Here is a 27,877-nt window from a genome sequence, read left to right as displayed (position 1 = left end):
GGGAAAACTGGGTGAAAAGGGGCAAAAATGGTGTAAAGTGGCAATAAAAATAAGTCAAAGGTGGTAAAAATGGTCAAAAAGCAGCAAAAAAGTGGGAAAACTGGGTGAAAAGTGGCAAAATGTGCATACAATGGAAAAAACTAGGTGAAAAGTGGCAAAATGGGTGCGACATAAAAAAAATTAAGTTACAGATGGTCAAGAAGAAGCAAAAAAAGAGTGAAAAGTGACTAAAATGGGCAAAAAAGCTGTTAAAAGATGGGAAAATTGGCATTTGATGGAAAAGGCAGCTTATTTGGGCAAAAATTGCAAGTTAGTAGGATAAAAGTGGCTAAAAGTGATGGAAAATTAGAAAATGAGCAGTTGTTAAATTTGCACTTATAGTTGTTATTCACATTCGGCTGCTCTGGAAAGGAGGAGCTGGGGTGGAGGACGGTTGTAAAAGAAAGTGGTTTGAGGCATACAAAGGAGAAAACTGGGTGCAAAACGGCAAAAATGGGTGCAAAGTCACAAAAAATTAAGTTACAGGTGGTCAAGAAGCGGCAAAAAATGAGTGAAAAGTGACTAAAATGGGCAAAAAAGCTGTTAAAGGTGGGAAAATTGGCATTTCATGGAAAAGGCGGCTTATAAGGGCGAAAAATTGTAAATAAGCAGGATAACAGTGTCTAAAATGAAAAATGTTAAAAGTTGGATCAAAGTGGCAAAAGTGGTTGAAAAAATGCTACAAGAAGTGGTAAAATGGGATAAAAGTAGCAGAAATTGATTACAAGTGGCAAAAAATGTAAAAAAAAAAAAAAAAAAAGGACAAAAAAATGCAAATAAGGGCATTGGAAATAAACAAAAAAATAAAGCTTGACCATCAAAACCTGCTGTATAAGTGTGGGGGAAAAAACTGATTAATGTGATGATTTATGGATAATCTCTGGGGTCAAATTTTCCATTTTTAAGGTTTTCTGGGGATTAATATTTTAAATAAAGACATTAAAGAGCCACACATCATCATTAAAGAGCCACACGTTGAGTATCTCTGCTGTAGAGAGATGCAGCCACTGAAGCAGCGGTCAGACTGTTAGACCCTGAGGTTGGAGGTGAGGGTGATTTGTTTGAATACGTTTCAGCGTGGAGGCGCCATCTCTCTCGACTCTCGGTGTTCAGACAGCCGGAGCCAATGAGAAAAGGCTTTTTGATTATTTAGCATGTCAAACTGTGTTAACTCTAGAGCAAAAGGCTAATTATGATAAGACTGTCAGCAAGATTTTCATCATGACATCACTGTGAGATTTAACTTTGCCATTAAAATTTAACAGCTGAATATCTGAAGTTTCCATGAAATTAATTTTACACATGACTTGCATTATTGGTGGGCGACACGGTGGTGCAGGGGTTAGCGCTGTTGCCTCAAAAACAAACAGGTTCCTGGTTGGCTTTGGCCTTTCTGTGTGATGTGTGGTTTGCATGTTCTCCCTGTGCATGCGTGAGTTCTCTCTGGCTTCCTCCCACCACCAAGGACATGCTCGTTAGGTTAATTGGTGCCTCTAACTTTGCTGTGAGCGCTCCTGCGTCAGTCCTGTGAGTGACTGGTGACCAGTCCAGGGTGTATCCCGTCTCTTAGTGACAGCTGGGATTGGTTTCAGCCCCCTGTCACCCTGGACAGGACAATAATGGATGCATGCCGTCAGTCGTGTCAAGCAGATATTTCACTAGGTAGCTGTCAGGAGAAACTCCAGAATAATCCAACTGTTTGCATTCAGACATACAGCTTCAGAACATTTGTACAAGTGTGAAAGCAGCTTAAGCAAATCTCTGTTTTAATGAAAACAACCAACACATGATTCAGACCAGTGTGTTACAGAAGGGTTTCCTTTGGTGTACCAAACTGCTTCTGCTGCTAATAGCTCTGATCCTGCCTTCAGCCTCTCTGGCATGGAGCTCAGCTCTGGGACAATGTGTCCCAACAGCACGTTATGTACTGTACATTATCTATATCCAGCTATCACAAGGCTTGTGTATTTTCAATCCAACAATAGCTTGCTAATAACAGGACCATAATGTTTGCTATGCAACAATGAAACCTCCAATATTAGAGCGTACAGGATCATATGTTGTGTGTGTTTGCCAGGGAGCTATAAACCAAAGCTAAACTCAGTTTAAAACTCCTCTATCCCCACGTTTTCACACCTGACTGCATCACCAGCAACACAGCGGACGACATCAGGCCAAGTTCAAGGCTTATCACTGCTGACATGCTCCTGATGGACAGCAGACGTCGTTTTTAAAGGTTAAGCTGACAGCCCATCTCCTGATAGAGAACAAAAATATCACACATGACCGCCTGAATGAAGGGTTCCCCGCATCATCGAGTCACTTCCAGGGAACCCTTGAGCACTGGCTCTCTATCTTTTCACCCCCAGACCCCAAAATGAAGGTGCCAGAGACCGGGGACCCCTTCTGTACCTGAAGGTGGTTGAACACAGTTATGCACATTCAAGAACAGTCATGTACAGACAAGGCTGCTCATAAGGGGGATAAAGGGGGAGCTTTCTGGGGCCCAGCCAAACTGGGGGTCCATGGAGGTCAGCAAAACCATAGTCCATTTTAGAGTTAATCAGTCATATCCATGTTTTACGTTTAACATGAATAATAACCACTCTTATCAGATAAACAAATATGTAGAGATTTTTTTATTTTGTGCCGCAGTAATTAGCATTCTTAAAAATATCAATCCTTTTTCTTAAAACACAGAATGAGAATGGGCTGAAATGTGCTAAAAATGGGGGGAAAAAAAAGAAAAATGGGGGAAAAGGTGCTGAAATTGGATTTTAAAAGTAGCAGAAATGGGTTAGAAGTAGACAAAATTTGATAAAAAAAATTGCTAAAACAAGCAAAAAATGGCAAAAATGAGTGAACTGAGGCAGAAATTGGCAGAAAGGGTCATAACAAATAGTCACATGTGGTTAAAATGGGAAAAAAAATGGGAGTAAAAACTGGTTGATAGGCGCAATAATGGGTCAAGAGAGGCAGCAACAGGTGGAAAGAGGCAAGAATTGGTTTAGAAGAGGCAAAAACATGCAGAAAAAAAGTGGTGAAAAGATTTAAAAGTGGCAAAAATGGGATACATTTGGCAAAATTGGTGTAAAGTGGCAAATGTGAAATTTAACAAATATATAAATATATGTATATAAATATATTTAAGCCATCTGGAGACCCCCTCTCAGTGTCTCATGACCCCCAAGGGTTCCCGACCCCCTGGAACAAGACCAAGGTGATGGATCAAGCAGGCTTGAAAAGACGACTTTGCAGGGATGCAGTTTGGAGTCTTTTGTGACTTTAAGGTTAAGGTCAATGCTCCTGTAAAGCAGCTATAAATATAAATGTAACAAACACTGTTCTTCCTTCAGCAAAACTGAAGTCCTTTGTCGTAGCATAAAAGTAATGATTACTGCAGTTGAACTCCTGCAGCCTCCTAGAACTCAGAAAAGTAAAAAAATGCTCTTAGCATGACATGGCAGAGACATTCATGCATGCTAATTTTAGAATGAGAGTCCCATGTCACTGAGTCTCTTCCCTTTCATGTCCCTCCTTTTCTTTTCTATTTCTGTTCTGTCTTGTTTTTCCTTCCCTTTATTTCCTTTCCTTCCTCTCCCGTCTCTTAGCCCGTCTCTGTCATGTGTTTTCATGTTTTTCCTATTGTTTCTTGGCCTTTTCTGGTCGGTTTGGTCGGAGAGTCCCTTTCCCTGGAACATCAGTCCCAGTTGCCTCCTGGCACTTACGATTTAGATTTTTTGATTATTTTTGCTGAAGTCTACCACAGATGTTTTCATAAAAGCTGCTTTAGATCTCACAGAGAGGGTCCAGCAGATGGAGAGGCAGACTATAGTCATTCATTGTTTTTGTGGGGAATGATAATGATTTTGACCCGGGCCGTGGGTTGGGTTAGCCTCGTCCAGCTTAGCAGCGGTTACCACAGAGGTCCAGACAGGACGTTAGTCTCGGAGCACTTTTAAGTCACAACCCCTCCTGATGGACTGAAGGATTTATCAGTAACACGCAAACCAAGGATTTACTCGTGCAGGTCCCCAAACCCCCTGCTGACACACAGTTAAATGGACAACTGTTCATAATGGACAGTATGGACGTTTATTTTAACAGACGCTGAGCTTAAAGAGGAGCACGCTGGAAAAATCACTCTGTTGTTTAGCCGTACTCTCCCTCTTCAGCATGAAAATTAAAAAGGAGGACGAAATAAAGAGGAAATCTGTCATTTTATTGATCATGTGTATGTTGTTGTTTGGTTAACTTCACAGATACAGTCTTGGACAAAAATATTGGCACCCCTTGAATTTTTCCAGAAAATACACAATTTCTCCCAGAAAATGTTGCAGTTACAAATGTTTTTGGTATACATGTTTATTTCCTTTATGTGCATTGGAACAACACAAAAAATCAGAAGAAAAAAGACAAAATTGATATAATTATACACAAAACTCAAAAAATGGGCCGGACAAAATGATTGTCACCCTTTTAAAACTGTGAGTAAATCATTTTATTTTAAGCATGTGATGCTCATTTAAACTCACCTGTGGCAGTAACAGGTGCTGGCAATCTAGAAATCACACCTGAAGCCAGTTAGAATGTCTAAAAGTTGACTCAACCTTTGTGTTGTGTGTCTGTGTGTGTCACACCAAGCATGGAGAAGAGAAAGAAGAGCCCAGAACTGTCTGAGGACTTAAGAAGCAAAATTGTGGAAAAATATGAACAATCTCAAGGTTACAAGACCATCTCCAGAGATCTTGACATTCCTTTGTCCACTGTGTGTAATATAATCAAGAAGTTTATAACCCATGGAGCTGTGGCTAATCTCCCTGGACGTGGACGGAAGAGAAAAATTGACAAAAGAATGCAACGCAGGATAGTTGGAATGGTGGATAAACATCCTCAGTCAACTTCCACACAAATTCAGGCTGTCCTGCAGACTCAGGGTGCAAAAGTGTCAGCTGGGACCATACGTGGTCATCTGAATGAGATGAAGCGCTATGGCAGGAGACCAGGAAGAACCCCACTGCTGACAAAGAGACATAAAAAAGCCAGACTGGAGTTTGCAAAAATGTACCTGAGTAAGCCTCAATCCTTCTGGGAGAACATTTTGTGGACAGATGAGACTAAGGTAGAGCTTTTTGGAAAAGCAGGTCATTCTACTGTTTACAGAAAACAGAATGAGGCCTACAAAGAAAAGAACACAGTACCTACAGTCAAACATGGTGGAGGTTCAAGGATGTTTTGGGGTTATTTTGCTGCCTCTGACACTGGGTGCCTTGACTGTGTGCAAGGAATCATGAAAACTGGAGACTCAGAAGATTTTGGGCCGCAATGTAGGGCCTAGTGTCAGAAAGCTGGGTCTGTGTCAGAGGTCATGGGTGTTCCAGCAGGACAATGACCCCAAACATACCTCAAAAAGCACCAAGAAATGGTTGGAGACAAAGTTGGAGAGTTCTGAAGTGGCCAGCAATGAGTCCAGATCTAAATACCATTGAACACCTATGGAGAGATCTCAAAACTGCTGTTGCAAGAAGCACCCTTCAAATCTAAGAGACCTGGAGCAGTTTGCAAAAGAAGAGTGGTCCAAAATTCCAGCTGAGAGGTGTAAGAAGCTTGTTGATGGTTATAGGAAGTGATTGGTTTCAGTTATTTCTTCCCAAGGGTGTGTAACCAAATATTAAGTTGAGGGTGCCAACAATTTTGTCCGGCCCATTTTTTGGAGTTTTGTGTAAAATTATGTCAATTTTGTATTTTTTCTTTTAATTTTTTGTGTTGCTCCAATGCACATAAAGGAAATAAACATGTGTGTACCAAAAACATTTGTAATTGCAACAATTTGTGGGAGAAATGGTGTATTTTCTGGAAAAAATCCAGGGGTGCCAATATTTTCGTCCAAGACTGTACACGACCAGAAAAAAGAGGAGTTCAAGCTTCTATATAATTTCAAAAATATATTTAAGAATTCACTTCAACACAAAATAAAGCTATGACTAAAGATTAAATAGATTTGATAGAATTAACAGAGATATCAACACTGCTGAAAACAATCACCAAAGATAAGAAGGCTCTCATTTTCCAAGTCAGTGTAGCTTCTTTTTATCGTAATTTTGGATCAAATATTTACATCATACTTAACAATGTTAGAAATTAGTTTATGTCCAAACTCTGATGTGGTCCAGAGGGTTTTTGTTTACAAAAATGGCACAATTTATCCAAAAAATATCTAATTTCTGTGCAAATACTTACAGGGTTCCTGCAGATCCTTGAAAAGTTATATAGTCTTAAATTGCACATTTGAAATTTTGGACAAAAAGTCCTCAAAAGTCTGATTTTTACCAGGAAGAAGTCTCAAATTTTAGTAGGCACTTTAAATAATAAATGTCCTTATCCAGTCTTAGTTTTCTAGTCAACCTTTTATAATTTTTATCATCTTCCTCCATAAATTGTTGCATAAATATTCTCCATAATTCAGGGAATTCAGAGTTGGACATTTTAAATTCCCTGGAGAACCCCAGACCCTTTCTGATTTTGTTTGACACACTGTGATTTAATAAAGTCTGTATTTTTGTGAAACAAAAGTCCAGTTCTCTAACGTCTGGGCCACCAGGTTGCACACTTAAATAATCTTGCAGCCCACCTTTATTTTGACATTTCTTCCCTGACAAAAAGAATTATTATGCTTTTCAATAGTCAGACGGTTTAGCCTCAGCACCAAAAATATATGATTTATTTAATTTACTGAACATTGATAGAATAGGGGCATTAAATGTGCCAGAAATCATCAAATATGGGTGTTTATATTATTATTTTGCCTTATACCATTTAACATTTTAACAGTTTATTAAATCAGAAAATTCACCTCAGCTCTGGTATACTGGGAAATATCATGTGTCTCATTTTTACAGTGCAAGAAGTGGTATTCATTTTCTTAGTTCAAGTCTTAAAAATGTATTTTTTTTATTTTAGCAAGTGTGAAGGAAACGTGTATTTAAGACCTTAGAATATAAAAATATCTGCTCTGTTTGTCTGTCAGCAACATTTTTCAGGGGTAGTTCGTAGCCAACCTGAGCTTCATCCATGTGAAACGAATGTCAAGGGAGAAAGCATTGCTTGTTTAAATTAAATTATTGTTATTTGATGTAATCCACGCTTATGCCATGTGTGCAAGTCAAGTGCTTATTTTGCAAATGCAGTGAAATTGTGATAAATATTTGATGACCTTCAGTGATGTCAGCTGTGAGAGCCCTCAGGCTCTGATTGCTGCTTACCTGTCAACTGTGGTGCTCTCCTTTTTGGCTGTTGGAGTGCACTGCTATATATTAGTATATTATGAAATGTTTATGATCTACTGTTTACTGAAGACATTTAGGGTTACCAAAAAGTCATGCTACAGTGGTTCTCAACTGGTAGGTTGGGACCTGCTAGTGGGTCGCAGAGCTCTTTCCAGTGGGTCAGGAATGTGAGCCACAAGAAAAAAATGGCAAAAATGTCTATGGACAGAAGCTTTAAGTCAGTGGTTCTCATGGCATTGTGACTCCTTATAGTTTGAATGCTTTTACATTTCTGGTCCTTGGGTCTCTTTTAATGTAGTTGGTTACTGTGAGTCCTGGATTGGTCTAGGTTATTCTGGGTTTTTATTCTTGGTCTTCACTTTTACTCTGGAATCCTACAGATCTGAGTTTTCTATGGGTGCTTTCACACAAGGGGCCCGGTCCCAGATCCGAGTGCACTTGAGCCTAAAGTCCGGTTTGTTTGGGTAGTGCGAGTGCAAACAAACCGCGCCCGGGCACCGGGCCTGGGCCCACTTGGGGAGGTGGTCTCGATTCAAGTGGACTCTGGCTCGGTTCAGATGAGATGTGAATGCAACCACACTCGGATACGGGACAGAGCGTCAAATCAGCTTTATGACATCATCATAAAAACTAAACTTCTTTCCACGGCGTGGCAGTTTGTTCACATTTTTCCTCAATAAAGGGCGGAAATCATCAGAATCCAGCCAATAAACGGTCTGCTGTGACTCATCTTACAGATGAACACAAGTTGGAATCAGTGAGAGGAAGTGCAAAGGCAACAAAAGTCTCCTGTCACCTCAAAAACCGCTGCATCTGTGCAGCGTGAGCCCATTTAATCCTCTGAGCTGCAGTAGATGTGTAGATACAAAGAGCAAAGTTGCTGGCATCTTAAAAGTGATTTTGATCATCCATGGCTGCAGGATGGACTTTTTGCCAGATTAAAACAAAAACAATCTTTGCTCAGGTCATGACCCCAGTGGTTTCCATGGTAGCTTCTTCTTCTTTCTCCTCCTTTGTGGGGTTGTAAACCAGCTACGTGCATACCGCCACCTGCTGTTCAGAGTAAATACGTAAGTGGGCCTGGCACGGTTCGATGTTGCTAGTGTGAAAGCAAGCCAGAGGGGGATGGGGGAGATGGAGGAATCGCTCTGCGGCGCGGTTCCAAACAACCGAGTTTTCTTCTTTTTAATGTTCTACTGGATTCATGATGTTGAGCTACGTTGCTGGCAGAGTCTTCCATGGGTTCTTCTGTTGTTGGGGTTTTGTCTTTCTTGTGATGTTTTGCTGTTGTGTTTGAAGTTTTGTCGTAGTTGTTGTTCTGCTTATTGTCAAAGCACTTTGTGAACCTGTTTTTTAACATGTTGTATAAATAAAGTTTATTATTATTACCTCCGCCAAGGAGGTTATGTGATCGGGTGGGTTTGTTAGTTAGTTAGTTAGTTAGTTTGTTAGCAACATAACTCAAAAAGTCATGGACGGTTTGATGAAATCTTCAGGAAATGTCAGAAATGGCATAAGGAAGAACTGATTAGATTTTAGGAGTGATCCGGATCACCGTCTGGATCCAGGAATTTTTTTAAGAATTCTTTACTGTTGAGAGATAGGGTTCATGGTGGAGGTCTGCACTCTCTGAGTGCTTTTCTAGTTATTATAAGACCAAAATACATGATATAAAAAAGAAAAGGGACAAAAGTGACAAGTTTTATACCCTCTTTCCCCAGCATCATATTTTTGCCAATTTTCCAAAGATCTTAGGAAATTACTTCATGGGAAAGTCATCCTTTCACTGCAAGAAAAGGAGATAAATTACTTGAAATATTGCTCAAACATTTAAGTAACAGTAAGAGTAAAACAGGGTAACATAAAAGGTATCAATGCATGTCCACTGAGGACTTCAGGACTTTTTGCCACCATTTTTTTTACAGACATCTAGTTGACCCACTGACAACTGCTCTGCGACTCACTTTTGGGTCCTGACCCACCAGTTGAGAACCACTGCTTTATATGGATATACAGTAAATAAATGCATCTATTTTGTAGGGTTCCTGTGATGATGAGAACATTTCAGTTTTTGTCTCAAGTTTCTCCTTTTCTTTGGATAACAATGCTGGATTTCCCAAGACGAGTGGAATTACTCTAGAAATTGCCAAATTTCAACCAAGTGACTCATGAAAATTGGGTTAAATAAGATGCATGCATGCATGTAATAAACACATTATGTAGTAAACATATTTGTCTTTCCTCTTTGTTCAGTTACGTTTTATTCCATTTGGGGTCCAAACTACATTTTTCATTAAACAAATTTTAGTGTTTTTTTTAATGGGTTGGGATTTTTCTCAAGGAGGTGGGACCAGTTTAGAACCACTGATCTAGATCATTTATGACTTTTCTCATTTTTCTCTAAGTCTACAAATCCTATTCTACTTCTGACTCAGTTGGCTCCTAGCCGTTAGCTGATGGTTAGTGCAGTCTTTCTCAACAGAGGTTCAGCAGCACCCTGGGCACCCTCCTGGGATAGTCAGGGCTGGCTTCAGAATACTTAATATTCAACCAAGAATGACCCTAAATATAACAGTCTCACATGCCCTGAAATAACATCAGTGAAGATGTCAGCAAATAATAAGTTATACATCGGTACAAGCTGTGCAGTAGTAGTGCAGGTTTTTTCTCTTAGTTTGGCAGGTGAGCTGAAACACAACAGTGTGTTTTAATGTCGACAAAAATACCAAGAAAGGTTCCTTGCTGGAATGCTTGAGTGATTATTCATGTAAATATAAGAATTTAACTGTTTTAACAAAGTGCTTTAGAGCAGTGGATCTCAATTGGTGGGTCGAGGCCCAAAAGTGGGTCCCACACTGGTTTCAGGAAAAAAAAAAAGGCAGAATATCTGAAATTGAAGCCCGACATCTATCCATACACTTTTTTTTGCAGGAAAATGAGTCAATTCTGATCATTTTCTTGAGCTCTTCACTCCTTTATCCTGTTATCTTGGATGGAAATATTTTAAAGAAAGTTAGTTTTCATATGATAATTTGTAAATGTCTTGTCACCTTTCAAAAAGCAGCCAAAATATGTTATAATGGTGAAACAGTGAATTAAAACGTTTGCTTGTGTATCCTCTGAAAGAGTCAGTCTCTTTGTTCAGCCTTTGGTTGTATTCATTCCAAGCTCCAAATTTTCACTTTTTTGGTTGAATTCATCTCATAAAAATCAGAAGTTTGGGTCCCCATTTCACATTACAGTCGGTGGTGGGTCCTTGGCTGGGATGACTTGAGATTTTTTCACATTTTAAAGACTGCCATGGCAGAAAAAAGGTTGAGAAACACTACTTTAGAGTTTGGTGTTGATAGCACTAAGGTCATGGGTTTGATCACCATACTGGCCAATGACAGATGGATAAACTTCTTTGGGGGGCCGAGACAGTCTGTGGGGACTTGGGTTGGGAACCAGTGGGTCACTGGTTTAAGTCTTGGTCAGACCAAGTCTAGGAATATGTCTGGTGGAGAGGTGTCTGTTTACCCCATGAGCTATGCCAATGTGCCTTTGAGCAAAGTATCAGACCCCAGTGGCTCTTCATTCATACCCACAGGACCCTCTTTGTGCATGTGAATGCATTTCAGCCTGTTTTAAGCTGTTTTCTAACATTATAAATGTCCGTTTCAATTAGATTTTACGCCTGCTTAATGCAACTCTCAACTTTGGTGGCATTTTAATTTTTAACATCTGAAACCAGATTGATGAAGTTTAAAATAGTGGCTGTTATAAAGGTGAAGGACTCTAAGTCCATTTAATAGGCTGACAGAAACATTTCAATTCTTTGTAACAGCAGTGACTATTGCTGTGTTTGTGCTGAGTGAGAGATATCAGACTACATATCAGTGAGGTGGTATCAGAGCTTATATCCGTTTGTTCTGAGTGCTTTCCATGTTGTGACCTGAATACCTCCCCATTGAATCCCAGCCAGCGGCTCATTAACATTCCAATACAGCTCTAATCACCACAGCAACTCACATGTGGGAGTGTGTGTGCAGGTAGTTTTTGTGTGTAGAGAGAGACCATGCACGTGCGGCTCTGCAAGCGAGGAAACGGTGACAGCGACTAAGTGACACCCACAGGTGATGAGAGGAAGGCAGGGTCACTGGATCCACCAGAACTATCATGCAGCTTTAGCACAGCTGAGACTCATTTTACAAACTATTTTTATTGATCCAGTCATGAAAGACATGACGTGATTAAACTGTTTCAGTCTGATAGTGTAAAAAAGCTTTTATCAGGATGGGTGGAAGCATCGTTTAATGATTTTTCATACATTGTTGGAGCACTGTGGGTTATAGAACGACTCACCTATCACCTTAGATTTTGTTCTTGAAAAATAACCACTTCCTCTCCTCTCTCTATTTTCAGAAAGACTTTATAACTCCAATGGACGGGACTTGAGACGAGCACTGTTCTCTCTAAAGCAAATTTTCCAGGTAACACACTCACATATTTCATAGGCTGTTGCTGTCAGTGTGTTGTTGCAGAGCACAGTTGTTATTGTGGCCACTGTGTGCTTCCATGATGACCGGGATCTCCATCAACGTGGCATTTCTTTCCCGGTGTGTGCATCTGTGTGGGTGTGTGTGGGACTCACAGTGTGTGTTAGGGGGATGTGTGGGAGTTTGCATTTGTGTTTGTGCATTTATTTTAGGAGCCATCTAAAATAACATGGGATTTTTCTGGAGCCTTCACACAAGACTTCTCAAACAGTGACACACAGTATAGCAATATGTGAAAAGAATGTTTGAATCACAGACAGCACAGTGTGTAAATTAAAACTGAACTCTGTGAAAGTATAAAAAGTCATGCCTGTACCTGATGGCAAAGAAACAACAGTGAAAAAATTATTGAATCATCAGAAAGCTTCCTAACTGGAGTATTTATCTTTTTCAGTTTATCTGCATCCTTTCTAGCTGAGTTTTTTTTTTTTATATGATGTGTCAAAAATTGCAAAACACATGATTGCTGACATGTGGAGTGTGCATTGGCTGCTTAAACCAGTCACTTTAAAGTTATGAGGACATGTAAACTTTAATCTAAATCCTGACCATTACTGACACCCTGTGGTCAAAAAAGTTAATGCAACTAACAATAAACGACAAGAAAAGAGGGTTTGTGTGGTCCTGAATGTACACTGCTTGTGTGTTCTGTGGTAAAAATATAATTTCTATCTTTTTTTTCTTTTTTTTTTTTTAGGATGACAAAGACCTGGTCCATGAGTTTGTGATGGCTGAAGGTCTGACGTGTCTCATCAAGGTGGGAGCAGAGGCGGACCAGAACTACCAGAACTACATCTTAAGAGGTATTTTACTCCATAATTGAAAGAAACAAAATTATTCGAGCATCTCTCCACCTCACTGTCCCACCCGCCTGCTTGACCACCATGGGCTCCAGAGCTTTAGACGCTCTGCTACCTGGCTTTGGAACTCCCATCAGACATAACTGTCTCTCCATTTTCAAATCCTGTTTTAAAACTCATCTTTTCAAACGGGCATACTCAGTCTGACTGATTTCTTTCAGTACACCTGTTTTAACTTATTGCTAACTTGTGCTTGTGGTTTGAAAAGCACCTATAAATAACATGCATTATTATTATTATTATTAATATGAAAAACATATAAAAGGAAAAGGATAAAAATGTAAGTAGAAAAATGTTTAGAGGAACCACCAGCACAGAAATCTTGGAAATGTCTTGTTTTTAGTATTTTAAATATTTGCAAAAGTTAGCAATGAATTGAATTTAAAGTCAAACTGTTAAGAAAGTAATTTAAGCAAACATGCATTTTTATATTGATATTTTCACAACAGAACACAGAAGAAAGAACATTACAATGATACAGGCCTGAGAATTAATGATGGCTCTTAAAGTTTTTTTGCAAAAAATTTCACACCAAGCCAGTGTCAGGGGAAGCCGTCCAAGTCTGTTTCTTTGATTTCCCTAAGAATCTCATGACTCCAGTGTTAATTTTAACAGCTATCTTTAATTTTAGTCCAAGTTTTAGTCTTTAGAGTAAATGCCTTTTAGTTTAAGTCTAGTCATTTCTACCCTTTATAGTTTTAATCCATAAAAAGTCCACATGTTTTGGTCTTTAAGTCCAATCATTTATTCTCTTGCCTGAATTGGGTACCAAATCATGGTGGTGTGTGCTATGCTGGGGTCCCTGCTTTTTACAGCTGAGAGGCAGAAGAGATACAAATGTGTTGTATTTTGACACATTTACCCACAGTGGAGAAATATCATGGATTTTCCATGTCAGACAAAACTAAATTACATTTTAGTCTAGTTTTTGTCATCTTGATGGAAACTAAACTTACCTTTAGCCAGCAAAGATCTATTTTTAACTAATCTTAGTCTACTCTGCAAATATTTTAGTCATAGTTTTAGTCGACCAGGTTTACCACTGCATGGCTCACTATTTTAAGCCGGCTAATACCAGGGCTGGGAAATTAATGGATTAAATCACAATATGACTTACTTATTAAACTGACCTGAAATGTGTTTCAAAATATGGTTTAATGCATATTTAGGCAGAGTTGTTATGCTCTACACATGTCTATATTTTTTAGAGAAATCAGTAAAAAATCCAACTTTCCGTGTTTTTATGTCTTATTGTGAGATGATTTTTCTTACCTTCAATTCAATTTATATTAAAAATGCAAAGAGTCTAAATAATAACCGATCTTTTCTCCGATTTGCTAAGCCTTAGTTTGGTCTACCAAATATTGTGTTTGTTATAATATGGAATGATTTATTCCTTGTTTAATAAGAAATACATAAAATGAGGAACTTAAAAAAAAAATAGCATATCAAACAAAGAACTTCATTGGATTATTTTTCCAAATCATTCAGCCCTAGCAGCAGCTATAAGCAGCTGTCACAGGATTAGTCATCTATGAACAAAACTTTAATTGATTAGCCCCAAACAGCCCTTGAAAACCTGAAAGCGCTGTAGCATAGGGAAATATTCTCCATCCACTATTTAACTCCCCCCACTGCTATTACTACTACTTTTACTACTAATAATAATAACATACAGGTTTCCTATTGATCCTGAAGTCTTACATTCGATTTTTAAAATTCAGGTTAAAAAAATGTCAGATTTTCTTTCATCAGAGGTAGTATTTTTGGCAGCACGTTGACTGAGACATTTATTTTATTTTGTATTTATCCTTCTGTAGAATTGTTTGTTCTAATATCAGTCACAGTGATTGAGGCAGCACGTTAAATAAGCCTTCACAAACTGCAAAAATGAGCTTTTAAATAAAGCACTGATTAGAGCATTCAGCCCTACATTAAATCCAAAAAGTATGTATCCATGCAGGGCAAAAACATGCCTACATTTGTCTTTGTTTTGATCTTAGAGTCTAAAATTTTATGCTGAAAAGTGTGCAGCAACCCTAAAATCTCTACCTGATAATGGTGTTAGCTTTGTTTCATCTATGTTTCTATTACAACAGGGGTGTCAAACTCAAGGCCCGGGGACCAAATCTGGCCCATGATACAATTACACCTGGCCCCCAAGATCATATCATATTTTAACTATAACTGGCCCACTGGCATGAGGTCTGCAGATCTCCTCCGGTATAAAAATGTAAACTAAATCTTGATGATTAAAAATACCCTTAAGTCAGGCGCAGGTGGCCTAGTGGTTTAATGCCAAAAATAAATCTTTAAAAGCAAAAAATATCCTTAAGTCATCAAATTTAGAGTCAACAGTAAAAACAATGTTGGCCTTTTAAACACACAGCTTTTAATTTCATCTCAAATTTTACATTTTTGATTCACCAATATTAATCTTACCTCATATTTTGAGCTTTAAAACTCATGATTTTGAATTGTATCTCATATTTTGGCCTTCTAAACTCACAGCTTTTAATTTCATATTTCACCTTTTAAATTCACAGCTGTGAATTTTGTCTCATATTTTGATCTTTTACAATCATGATTTATTTTCAGTCTCATATTTCTGCCTTATATATTATTTTTCTATTTTTTTTATTTTGTGTTTTGACCTTTTGAACTAATGAGTTTCCCTTTCTACTTCAGATTTTAAGCCTTTAAAGTTATCATTTTGACTTTTTTTTACGTTGATGTTTAATGGTGTTTATCATCAGAGCTAAGTTGTTTTTTTACTTCCCATAATTCATCACTAGTGAAAATAAGGTGTTAGAAGTTTTATAACTTGATACAAACAAATAAGATTACCCTCCTTTGTTTCTCTTTTGACCCCTGAACCAAGAAAAGTATGACAGATCAGTTTCATACTTCATTTTAATACAAAAATGTAAAAACAGTAAACATTTTTCCAGTAACAGGCTGTCTCGGTTGCATAAAGTTCAGAACAAGAAGAACAAAGTGAGATTAAAGTCATCACAGCTAGCTCTCTAGAGCCATGTAACCTTAAGACTGTAAACATTCACTAATGCTGATATAGCTGGGTTTATTGTATTCTTAAACTGTTTGAACAAAAAGCATGTATAAGGAGAAAGTCTAGGTAAAAGTTAGGAAATAAGCATCCTCAGGGCTTACTTTGAAACAAGGATTTAAAATGTTCCTGAGAAACTGTTGACAGGTAAGACGGACATACTGTCATTGTCAACAACAAAAAACAAGCTATAGGCCTACACCTTGTTCTTTTTAGACTGGATTGTTGTGTATTCCCACTGTTTCATCAATCTGGGGCCCTCACAATTATTTTCAGTTTTCTTGCATCATTTTGACCTTAATAATATGGCATAAACAAAAAGCAAACATAATGTGACATGAAGTACTAATAACAAAAAATTAGATTGTTTTTTTATCTATGAAAAAAAAATTATAGGCAGGCAATAGTGGAAGCTCTTTGGTAAAACAATCCCAGTGTAATTATTAAACTTGTTCTTGACTCATGTCAGACATTCATTAGACCAGTGGTTCTCAAATGGCGTGACAAGGTGCACTAGTGTGCCTTAAGGCAAGTCTAGGTGTGCCATGGGAATCTGTACCATACTTTTTTACTACAGCTTCATGGCAAGTACTGTAACCAGGCCTGTCCACAGATCTGGACCCCTGAAAAACCTCAGAGAATAGGCCCTCCCCAGTTGGGATTTATTGGTGTTATCAGTGTATGTGTGTTGGATAGCATCCTGGCTAACAGTTAACTCATTAAGAGCTGGAAAGCATGGCAAGCTATTATTGGGTTGAAATTGGTGTTGAAAGTATTAATTCATGTAATTTTTAACCAAGTTAAGCAACTTTAGCCTCTTTGCCACTTCCTATTACTACTTTTGACCCATTTTTTCCATTTCTTTGGAATTTTTTTGCCACATTTAACCCATTTTGCTACCTTTTTGCTAAATTTTGCTACTGTTTGGCCATTTTTCCCATGGTGTTTAACCCCTTATTACCACCTTTTAGCAACTTAACCATTTTTTGCTACTTTTCTGCCAATTGTGATCTATTTTGCTGACTTTTTGCCACATTTACCTGTGTTTGACCACCTTTTTGCCCAAATTTACCCTTTTTATCCCTTTTAACCCATTTTTACCACCTTTTTACAACATGTAATCCTTTTAGGCCTCTTGAAACCCATTTTTGCCACTATTTTGACACTTTCAAGAGTTTTTTTTTGCCAATTTCAACCCATTGTTTGGACACTTTATTTTTTTTTACCAATGCTCTCCCATTTCCAACTTTGTTTTGCCACTTTTTGCCCACTTTTGCCATCTCCATGATTCCCCAATTAGTTGGGCCCCAGAAAGCTCTCAGCGTTATCTCTCCTTACAGGCCACCTTGACTGTAACATTATTTACAAGTCTATCTGTATTGATTTAAATATGGTGTGCATTGAGATTTTGGCTTAATCTTAGGTGTGCCTTGGGTGAAAAAAGTTTGAAAACCACTGCATTAGATGATCAGTCATCAGTACCAGTCATTATCATCACCATCGTTGTAACTGCCATCTGTGTCATCGTGGCAGGAGTATCCATCGTCCTCATTATCATCATCCCACCAACTTTCACGGTCATTGCCATCATCGTATTGGTCATCATCACTTGCATCACTGGCGGAGTCATCATTGGAGTGGCCATTATCATCATCATAATCATCATCGTCACCGTCGTCAGTCTGGTCACTGTGATTGTCATCTCCAGAGCTGCTGTCATGGCCACTTCCTTCGTCGTAGTCCTCATCACCATCGTCACCATCATTGTTTTCACTGTCACTTTCATCACCGCTGTCAGTGTCATTGTCAACATCGTCATCTTCTTCATCATATCTGCTGTCTTCATCATCATCATCCTCATATTGGTCTTGATCATCATCAGCTTCCTTGTCATAGCCATCACCATCATTGTCACCACTGCCAGTGTAATCTCCACCTTCATGGCCATCGTCATCTTCATCATGTTCTTCACCATCACCATCATCATCATCATTTACCTCTTTAATCAGGATACCATAGGGTCGAATAGAGTCCTCCACTATGTCTCTCTCCTCCTCAGCAGAAGTTCCTTCAGGAACATTGACCAGCCAGTAGTCAGATCGTCGACAGATCTCTCTGTTTTCAGGATTGATTCGGTTTTGCAGGATCACTTTGTAGCGTCTCCCCGTGGTCTCTGACGTAAAGGTCTCGGCGTACTCCTCTCTCTCAGCCACACGTATATCAGGTGTTGAGTAGATCCCTCGTCCGTACATGTCTCCTTCACCTGCATTGTAGTGACTTCTGATGATGCCTTTGGCTCCCTGTAAGCTTGTGCCATGGTAGGAAACAGGCCATTCTCCCCGCTCAGAGCGCTTTCTCCACCTTTTGTTGCCCAGCCAGGCGTCCCCACCCTGGTACCTCCCTTTGACCTTTAAGCCGATGCGGTACCAGCCTTTGGGGCGCTCATAATGCTCATCGCCCCTGGTACACTGAGACCCTGAGCCAGGGAGATCTGTGAAGTCGCAGTCATATTCCGGGTCGAAAAAATCCTCCTGGTCGATGAAAGTCTCTTTTCCTTGAGCTCGTCGCTTCCCAGTGAGGTTGTGGAAATGAAAATCGTTTACAGATAAACTACTAGCAGCTCCTCCACCTTTTTTCTTGCGATAAGGGTGAAACCTTTGACCAAAAAGTAGAGATACAACTTCGTTTTTCAATTCTGGGTCCAAAGGCATGGTTTTAATGTTTCCTCTCTCGCTCCGTGTCTGACCAGTGCTGCCTGCTGGTAAGTTTCACTTTCATTTCCGCACTTTTCCTCGTGATGTTTTTGTTTTTGGTAGATGAACTCAGAGGCAGTAAAAATCCTCTAAAAATAAAGAGACACCAAAAAGTACCTTAAAATATGCAGATATTACGACGGAGCATTGGGGCCACACGAAGAGAAGAAAAAATAGTTTTACTGATTAAACAACCTAACAGATTGAGTTATGGTTTGTACATTTTTAAGAGTTGTTCCTGACAGCTAAGCTGTTGATACTGGCATGTCAGCATCAAGGTTATTATAGCTGAGTTAAACAACTAAATAACTAAAGCTACAACCTAAAAATCATTTTAGCATTCAAACATCAAAATAGAATAAATGACAGTAAAGAGCCCCTTTGGGTCTTGCCCCTGATAAGTATTTAATCTAACACTAAAACTAATAAAACCAAACTGAAAAAAAGCATTTTTGCATTATTAATATCACCTGAGTTTGCTAGTTTTGTTTCTATTGGTTGGTTGTGAACTGGCTTTTTGTGCTGTTGGGTCCCCTACACAACCTTGTTTCATAAATGAGCCATCATGAGGAAGAACATTTCTTTTATAGCCATTAGTATCAAAAAGATTTCTTGCTCTGAATTAGAACTATTTATATGTCAATGGGACCCAAATTTGATTTAGAAATGATGAAGAATCCAAGTTAAATTGGTACCTCGGCTTCATCAGTTTGTTGAGAGTTTATTTGACCTTAAATCAGAGTTTGTGTGAGATATGACCTGCACTGGGCTTTGACATACAGAAATACATGCCAGTGAAATTGAAACTTTTTTCATAAGCAGTTTATGTTAGTCTGATTCAAAGCACAAATATTGTAAGAAGATGTAAAATTATATTTATATACATGTAGGACTTATGATGCATTGGAGAATATGCCTTGACAAACAGCTTTTTGGTTGCAAGTTTCAACACTCTTGTTGCTCTAATCATTGGAGGGAAAAGACAAAAACATTAAAAAAGGATTGTTAACTTTGAAGCTCAAACCTATTTAGAGATCAGTTTTCTGTTCTGCTGTATTTCTTATCAGTCAGAAAGATTAAATGAATGTGAAGGAAACCTGTCTACCTGTTGTTAGAGCTACAGTTGTAGCTACAGTTGTAGCTGTAGTTTGGTGCTGCCCACAGTTGTCACTTGGGTGTTTTTGGTTTTAAATCATCTTTCTATATTTGTCCTGTCTCTCTAACGTTTTCTCTTTTCCCTCCTCCCCCTCTCTCAGCTCTGGGCCAGATCATGCTGTATGTAGACGGGATGAACGGTGTGATCGGGCATGTGGAGACGATCGAGTGGCTCTACACTCTCGTCGGCTCAAAGGTAAAGCTGACTCATAAAAAAAGACAAAAACAACCGCAACACACACAAACACATTGAAACTGCAAGAAGGCTGTCATCAGCCATTCTTCAGGGATTATTTTTAACTCTGACAGCCATAAAAACAGATAAACACATGTGCCACACATAGCAGTCAGTGTCCTGATCCCTCAGTGTTGTGTTTCATGTTGGCTTTCTCTTTTTAACTATTTTTGGAGCCATACGTTGCTCCAAAGCATAAATGGTTGATTCCAGTCATTAAAGCAGCACATATCAATGTTTCTGTTTCTTAATTTAGTTTAGTTTTTGAGTTTATTTGTCAGGAACTTTGAACAAAATTAGTCTCAATAAGAGAAAAGAAGCTTTGTACCAGATTTAGCTAGCTAGCTAATTATTTTTAGATTTAATATTTCCATAGTTATAAAACAGTGATTTAGATGTAAGATTAATGCTGACAAGACTCCTTAAGATGTATTTATTATTTATTTAAGGTTTATTGGTTAGGAACAGATACAGTATACATAGACAACTAAGAACAGCCATCCCAGGTCAGTATCATAGTGTTTGTAAAGAATGCTAATTTGCAACACCTGTCCCGAGAAGGGCTTTTGTGAGAATAAAACACTAAAACAGTTGATTAAAAAGGGAAAAAGTGAAATGGGCACAATAGAGACAGTAAAAACACATTCAACAGTGACAATGTTACAGAAAATCAAACATGAGAGCAGCTCTGTTGCTGAAATAACCAGGATTTGGTCGCTCTCTTAAAGGTAGTGAAGTTTGTGATTCGTTTCAGATCATCAGGTAGAGAATTTCAGAATTTTACTCCTTTCACAGAGAGAGCAGTCTGAGCAGATCATGTTTTGCAAAATCCACTTTTTCACTTCTCCAGAGAAAATGTCTGTCCGTGCAAGGTTTTAAAACGTTATAAATAATAATAAAAATAAATACATAAATAATAAAAGGTTAAATAAAATCATTTCATATAGACTTACAAATTCACTCCCTATTCTACTTGCCAATCACTTTATGAAAGAAGAATTACATGGAATTAACCTAAGCACACTTAACACAAACATATTTAACACACTCATACAAATACAAATAAATGAATAAAGGTGGTTGATATGCACTTCCTTGTTGCCTTTGTAGTTAAGTGTAGAAAACTCAAACAGCTCTGATTTAACACTGGACTTGTGGTGTATTTAATGTTCATTATAGGATGTTTGCTGAGATCTGTTATGTCAGTATTTACTAATTGATTTAGTTTCCTTAAAACACACAATTTAAAGTTTTAGGATAAATAAATTTAAAAAAACATTTAAAGAGTAAGCAAGCTTTAAAGAGTAGGGGATGATGATGAACACTGAAAAAGACTTCAGCTGAGATGTTTGTTGTTCCAGCATTAAACTCCAGCACCTTTTTTGTCCGTACACCTGTAATAACAGCTGATAAAGGCAGATTTATACAGACAAAATCTTGGTTGTAAGTATTGGCATGAATGTTTACATCTGCCTGTACTGATATTTCCCTTTTAAGTTAATATCTGCTGATACCATGCAAGCAATGTCGTTCATCCCTACTATTTAAAGGCCACATATTATGCAAAATAAACTTTTTCAGGCTTTTCTAGTATGCTTGCTGAAACAAGCCGTTCTCAGATTTTCCCCTCATGATGTCATGTGTGTTGGGGGGGTTTAGACATGCAAAAATCAAATACTGGAGTGTTTTTTCAGTATCAAACTTCACAGGCATGTTTTTTGGGACCTCTTAGACCAACATAAAGTTGTCTTAAAAGGGTAGAATATGTGAACTTGAGTCAGTGTAAATAGGTAAAATTTATTTGATATAGCACCTTTCACAGAGCAAGTCACAAAGTGCTTTACAAAAACAAAAAATAAAAGCAAAAATGCAAAGAGCAAGAATAAAAGACAAAATTAGTGCAAGTGTAAGAAATGACATCAAATGATCAAAAGCCAGTTTAAAGAGATGGTGTTTTCAGCTGCTTTTTAAAAACCTCAACTGAAGCAGTTGAGGCTAAAAGGGAGAGAGTTCCAAAGAGTCAGGTTCAGGTTCAGGTTCAGGTTTCTTTGTACATGAGGTAGATTTGTTTTGCAGTCAGAGAGTTTACAACATCCATTTTGAAATGCAGGTCACAGGACAGAAAGTCAGGGCCACAACCTCGAAGGCTCGACCCCCTTTGGTTTCTAAGTTGGACCCGCGGGACAACCAGTAGACCCTGATCTGAGAACCTGAGGGTTCTGCTGGGGATGTAGGTGCTCTCTTGCTTTCGAACCTACCGCCCCAGCATCTAGCTATAATCTCATCACCACTCCTGAAATTCTGCATATAAAATAAATCTTCCAGGAGCGATGAGGTCAGAACCTAGATGCCAAACACCAACTGTGTCCTGCTGCTGCAATTAAAACATCACAGTCATGAGCTGTCTGACTAAAGTCTGGAGAAGAATACCTGAGACTGATTTCCAAAACACAGTAAAATGTAATTCTTTGTGACTTTGTCCCTTTCTTCTAGTTTCGTCTGGTGGTTAAAACAGCTCTGAAGCTGTTGCTGGTGTTTGTGGAGTACTCTGAGTCCAACGCCCCTCTGCTGATAGAAGCCATCGCCTCTGTGGACAGCAAGACTGGTAGGAGCAACCACCAGAACTAAATTCTGTGTGATTAGCTGTAATTTTTATTAGACGTGCTGCTCTTGTTTCAACATTGTTAAGAGTGGTTAGATACGGATCACATGTTTATCTGCTATGCATTGACTTGCAGGCTGCAAGCCGTGGTCCAACGCTATGGAGATCTTACATGAGAAGGATGGAGTGGACACAGAGCTGCTGGTCTACGCCATGACCCTTATCAATAAGGTGTGATCTCTATAATGATTGATAATATTCATTTTTATCTCTTAATCCTGGCAATACTATGCATGTATTTAAGTTTTTTAATTTTTAACTCCAAACAAAATTAAGTGACTTTCCCTGCGACATTAAAATAATCTGGCCATCAAATTACATCAATCAAAGGATTTTTAACACTTTCTACCCTGTTTTTTTTGCAGACTCTTGCAGCACTGCCTGACCAGGATTCCTTCTATGATATGGTGGATGGTTTGGAGGAGCAGGGCATGGAGACAGTGACGCAAAGACACCTGGGAAGGAAAGGCACTGATCTGGACTTGGTTGAGCAGCTCAACATTTATGAGGTTTGAGACATTTAAAGTCTTGAGATTCCATGGAAAAAATGCAAGCAGAAAGTTTGCCTAATTAATGATCAGGTTTCAGTTATTCAGTGGCCTTCACGTCTAATGAACACGACTCCACACAGTATTTATAGTGTTTGCTTGATACTCAAACTCTACTCCATCACCACTGTGATTTCTCTCCCAACCGTCTTTACCCACAGATGACCCTTCGACATGAAGACGGTGATGATGACAGCCAGCCTCCTCCAATGGGACGCCGGGACCGCCGTCGAGTCAGCCTAGGGGCTGGGGATAAAAAACGCGGCCTGGAGAGGAGGCGAAGCCGCAGGGCCTCCCTTGGGAGATCTGGTCACGCCTCCCCCTGCAGCCCTGCATCCCCTCAGAGAGGCAACTTCCAGCCCTTCAACGGGCAGAAAGCTGAAGACATGAGCGAAAGGTGAGAGAGGAAATGGAGGAGACACAAAGTTTAAATCAGGAAGTCTCATAAGAGAGAAGTGCTTGGTTTATATTTTTATTTTACTTTCACTGAGTGTGGTGTTAAATTTTAAGTCACACATCCTTGTGTGCATATGTTAGCTGAACTTGAGAGATTTGACTGTCTGTACTGACACTTTCTGCTCCAGAGCTCTGTCAGGCTCCCTCACATCCATGTAAGTTACTCAAAAGAAGGTCAGCTGTCGATCTATCTGCCCCCTGCCTCTGTTCCCTCAACTTCTGACTGTAACTAGCGTGTCTTAAGTCACATGAAGTACTCTCCAGCCCTTTCACAAATGCTGTGCAGTCCTGAAAATGTCTCAGCATTAACCAGATGAGCTGCATGCACCAGAGCAAAAGGTCAAAATATTAACTCTGATTTAATCTGAAGTTTTTGCTGCCAGCCTGCCTGAGATTTTCAGAAGTCACTTAGCCCTCTCATCTCAGTCGGACAAACAATCCACGTGCTATCCAAGTTAGTGTAAAACTGTACAGTTAGGCAGGCTTCAAGTAGTGAACGCTGGATCCTCGAGTGGCCTTTTTTGAAGGATACTATGTTATAGCATGCCATCGGAGGACTGTTCCAGTCTCAAGGATCCTCAAAATTTTACCAAGGACTGAGTCGTTCAAAAAGAGAATTCCTGCGGGCGGAAATTACCCACAATCCAATGCGCATTGTTTTACTTCTATCAAAAAATGAATAAATAGCTTAATATCAGGAGAAAGCCAGGTCCTAGAGCACTCAATACACTTTTAAATGTCCTGTTCCCACGGTAAATATGTTGTCATCATTATTTCATATCATCAAAGTAAAGCTGGACAGTTAAAGGTAGCGCCATATGATATGATTATATTATATAATATATTATATGATTATATTAAATAATCAATATGATTAAACAATCATATTATTATTATATATATTATGATAATATGATGATGTGATAGCTTATTAGAGGGTGTGGGGTAAAACTTGTGAAAGTTGTTGTTACCCCTCCCAATTTGATTTTTGCCGCCACTGTGTATATGGGCGTGTCCCTTTCCTACGATGTAATCACTGTCAGACAAATGAGTGACATTTCACACAGCTTAATCCAGTGTTTATTCCCCACATGAAAACCAGCCCAAGCAGTTTACAAAGAGAAAAGCAGAGGAGCTCTAACTAGCATGCTTATCATTCCTAACGTATAACAGACACAATATCTGATAGCTTAAACTAAGATTGAACGATTTTTATTAAGTTTCAAAGTGTGATTATTTTGACTTATTCCAAATGTGACAATAATTTTTTAAAAAAGGGAATGATGATTTTATATCTATAATATTTAACAGGAAAAACCTATACAGATCAAGGAAACTGGATTTTTTGCAAGCTATTCTAGCAAAAGTTGACACTTGAATGTTTGCAGGATGTGTAGAGCATTAACATCTCTGCATAAAAAAAGTATTTTTATACACATTACAGGTCAAAGAAATATAGCACCCTCTGCCATTTGAAAATTCCAGGACATAAATTTAGAATAAATGCCCAGCCCTACTCACCAGTGTATTTTTCCTCTCTTTTGCTGATGCGTTGCAATATTACACCGTTGCATCCACAATATCCTCTTCACCTCTTGCCCTGCCTCCTGAGTCCCTCCTTTGACAGTGAAAGTCTTCTGCAGGGAGAAAAGTGTGGAAAATAACGTATTTAAAATACAGAAGGCAAAGAAAAATCCAGAAATCCAGAGAAATTTATTGTTTGTAATGAAACACCGGTGCAGAAACAGCCAGAAGCCTTTGTGGAGAGCTTGTGATCCTAACACAGGTTTGCACATTTTTTAACCTTCAGAGGTTTATTTTAGTGCTAAATGTGCACAGAAAAGGTGGAATAAGGAGAAAGTTATGTCTGTGTCCTCAGGTGAATCCCTCCTCTCTTCTATTCCAGCTCTTCACTCTTTTAATGTGTCTTCTCCTGTCATCTCTTCATCCTGTCAGTGTGAAACATGACAAACCAGATTAATCAAATCATTAAATGGTGCATGCTAGCACACATTCGTATCTCCAAACAGATGTAAGAACATATATATACCTTTGAGAAATCCATCTGAGTATGATTTATTGGATGAAATAATGGGTGAATGTTGTTTAGGTCAAAGATTAGGTTCAGTTTCACATTATACACTTACACAGAGAGGAAAAACAAAGACAACTTTTATTTGCTGGCTCATTCGTCACACACATGGCTCTGGTCTTGTGGAACAACACCTGGCAGCGCACGCCGACTCCGCTGCAACAAGGCTCATCTGGTTTCACTCGACTAAACCGTTTTAGACACTGATCTCAAGTCAGTTGTTCAGCCCTGGCATGTTCTCCTCTCTGCCTCTCTGCCCTTCTCTCTGTCATCTTTAAATGCATGTAAAACTTCTCACCTTGAGGCCCGGAGTGTCTAATGGGAAACAGTCATCCCTCCCTTACCCTGTCTTATTTCTGTCTTTTTATTTTTCTTCACCTTATCTCTATCTGATAAATGTCATGTCCTTGTTTGAGTTCGTTAATTCTGTTTTCACACATCAGTCTCATCTAATCTTCATCTTCACTCCTTTTGCTCAAACATGTTTTTCAAGCCTCTCTCTTCATGTTTATGTTGATTTCCATTTGCATGTTTCTCGTATCTTTCACATTATCTGTCCTTCAACCCTTCTCTTAAATCTTCCGTCCATCCATCTTCACCTGCTGCCTTCACAGAGAGGAGGAATATGAGGATGAGGTAGAGGATGAGGAGGAGGAGAAAGAGGAGGAAGAGGAGGAGAAGAAGGAGGATAATGTGGAGGAGATAGAGGAAGAGGAGGAGGAGCAGACTCCTGTGACTGAGTCTGATTCGGATGAGCAGCAGGGGGCTGAAACAGTGTCTAAAGAGACCACCCCCAGGTATTTTAGGACATAGTGGTTACATGGAAATTACATGATGTGTTGTGGGTTGGGTCTATATATAAATCCACACAGGTGTGTGTGTTTTTGCTGCATTTTGTTTGGTATCTGGTTTTTATCTCACTGTAATCTCTGCACCTGGTAGTAACTAGTATGAATGCAACACTGCTAACATAGGGCTGGGCGATATGGACCACAAACTGAACACTGATAGATTTAGCTGAATGGCAGTACACAACAGACATATGTTGATATGTTTTCTGTAGAGAAATAACTAATGATTATAGAATTATAAACTTTGATACAACTGTAATAAAAATCAAACCCTATTGATACCTGTTTGATATCGTGGCAAAAAGTAGACATTTTGACACCCAGTTTGGGAAATACATATTATTCTTAATTCTCAAAAATTGCAGGCAAACTCCCACAAACTGTCTAAATTGTACAAAAACATTGGCAACATTTGCATGTATTGAGATTGTCAAGTTTTCTTCTCTGGCTATGTGACTGAGACAGATAAAATCTTTTTTTGATGGTTGGAGGTTGGAGGTTGGAGGTTGCTGTTTGGATTGTGTGTGCAATTTTTGATAATGAAAAACAGTTTCCAAATTGTTTACAGGTAATATCACCTCACAGCAAAGAACTCCAGATCAGGCGTAGGAAGTGATTTCTGCATGGAAAAGCACTATCAAAAGGACATAGTTTTGTAACACATTAAGACAGAACTTGTGAAAAGTTCACAGAGGAAAGATGGCTGATTGGATTAAAAGCCTCTTACTGTTTTTAAGGAGCAGTCAGATAATACTAATGTATTCAGACCCACCAAACTGTCTGGTTTGGTAAAATCTGCCACAATAAACTCTTATCTTGCTTGTTTCAGCAGCCCGTGTCCGTCTGGCCTTGCTCGTTTAATGGGAAATCCATATCTTTTTAGAGTTCTGGCTCATTTAGCTTAGCTCAGTTTAAAGGGGACATGTCATAACCAGCGCCCCCCATCTGACTTTCCTGCCTCGTTGGGATCACAGATTTAAAAAACCCTCACTGGGTGCTTAGGACTTCCAATTTTGTTGCTGTGGTATTAAACAAGTATCAGTATAATTTGATTCTACTAGTCATGCTACAGAATAAAATGGATAAAATGTTTATTCCCCATTTTGCCAAAACGTTCCAAATGGATTATGTTCGGTCAGTAAGCACATAAATGTGAGTGGCTCTTAATCTAAACAATCATTCTACTGAGGACCAAGCATCTATTTATTTTAAATCAACATCATTACAAACTGTTTAAGTACAAACAACAATGTTGTGTTATTTGTTATTTGAAAATACATCAACATATCTTAAAAACTCATCATATTGCCCAGCCCTACTGCAATGCTGAAACAG

General features: G+C 38.7%; 1 protein-coding gene across 6 annotated transcripts in view; it reads left to right on the top strand.

The window, feature by feature from the left end:
* The window catches only part of fhod3a (formin homology 2 domain containing 3a), a 118,366-nt gene that overhangs the window by 58,233 nt on the left and 32,256 nt on the right, over positions 1-27,877 (top strand). For 3 of the 6 annotated variants that reach the window (XM_041808734.1, XM_041808733.1, XM_041808736.1), the window contains exons 4-11: positions 11,730-11,797; positions 12,561-12,666; positions 19,800-19,894; positions 22,427-22,538; positions 22,672-22,766; positions 22,961-23,104; positions 23,305-23,540; positions 26,306-26,488. In XM_041808734.1, coding sequence (XP_041664668.1) covers positions 11,730-11,797; positions 12,561-12,666; positions 19,800-19,894; positions 22,427-22,538; positions 22,672-22,766; positions 22,961-23,104; positions 23,305-23,540; positions 26,306-26,488 — 1,039 coding nt within the window. Of the gene's footprint in view, positions 1-11,729; positions 11,798-12,560; positions 12,667-19,799; positions 19,895-22,426; positions 22,539-22,671; positions 22,767-22,960; positions 23,105-23,304; positions 23,541-23,727; positions 23,755-26,305; positions 26,489-27,877 lie in introns of all 6 variants that reach the window. The other 3 variants (XM_041808735.1, XM_041808738.1, XM_041808737.1) reach the window with 2 other exon arrangements.

Source organism: Cheilinus undulatus, linkage group 16, assembly GCF_018320785.1.
Source record: "Cheilinus undulatus linkage group 16, ASM1832078v1, whole genome shotgun sequence".
NCBI lineage: Eukaryota > Metazoa > Chordata > Actinopteri > Labriformes > Labridae > Cheilinus > Cheilinus undulatus.
The sequence above is the reverse complement of the archived record's forward strand: the minus strand, read 5'-3'. Positions and strand labels throughout refer to the sequence as shown.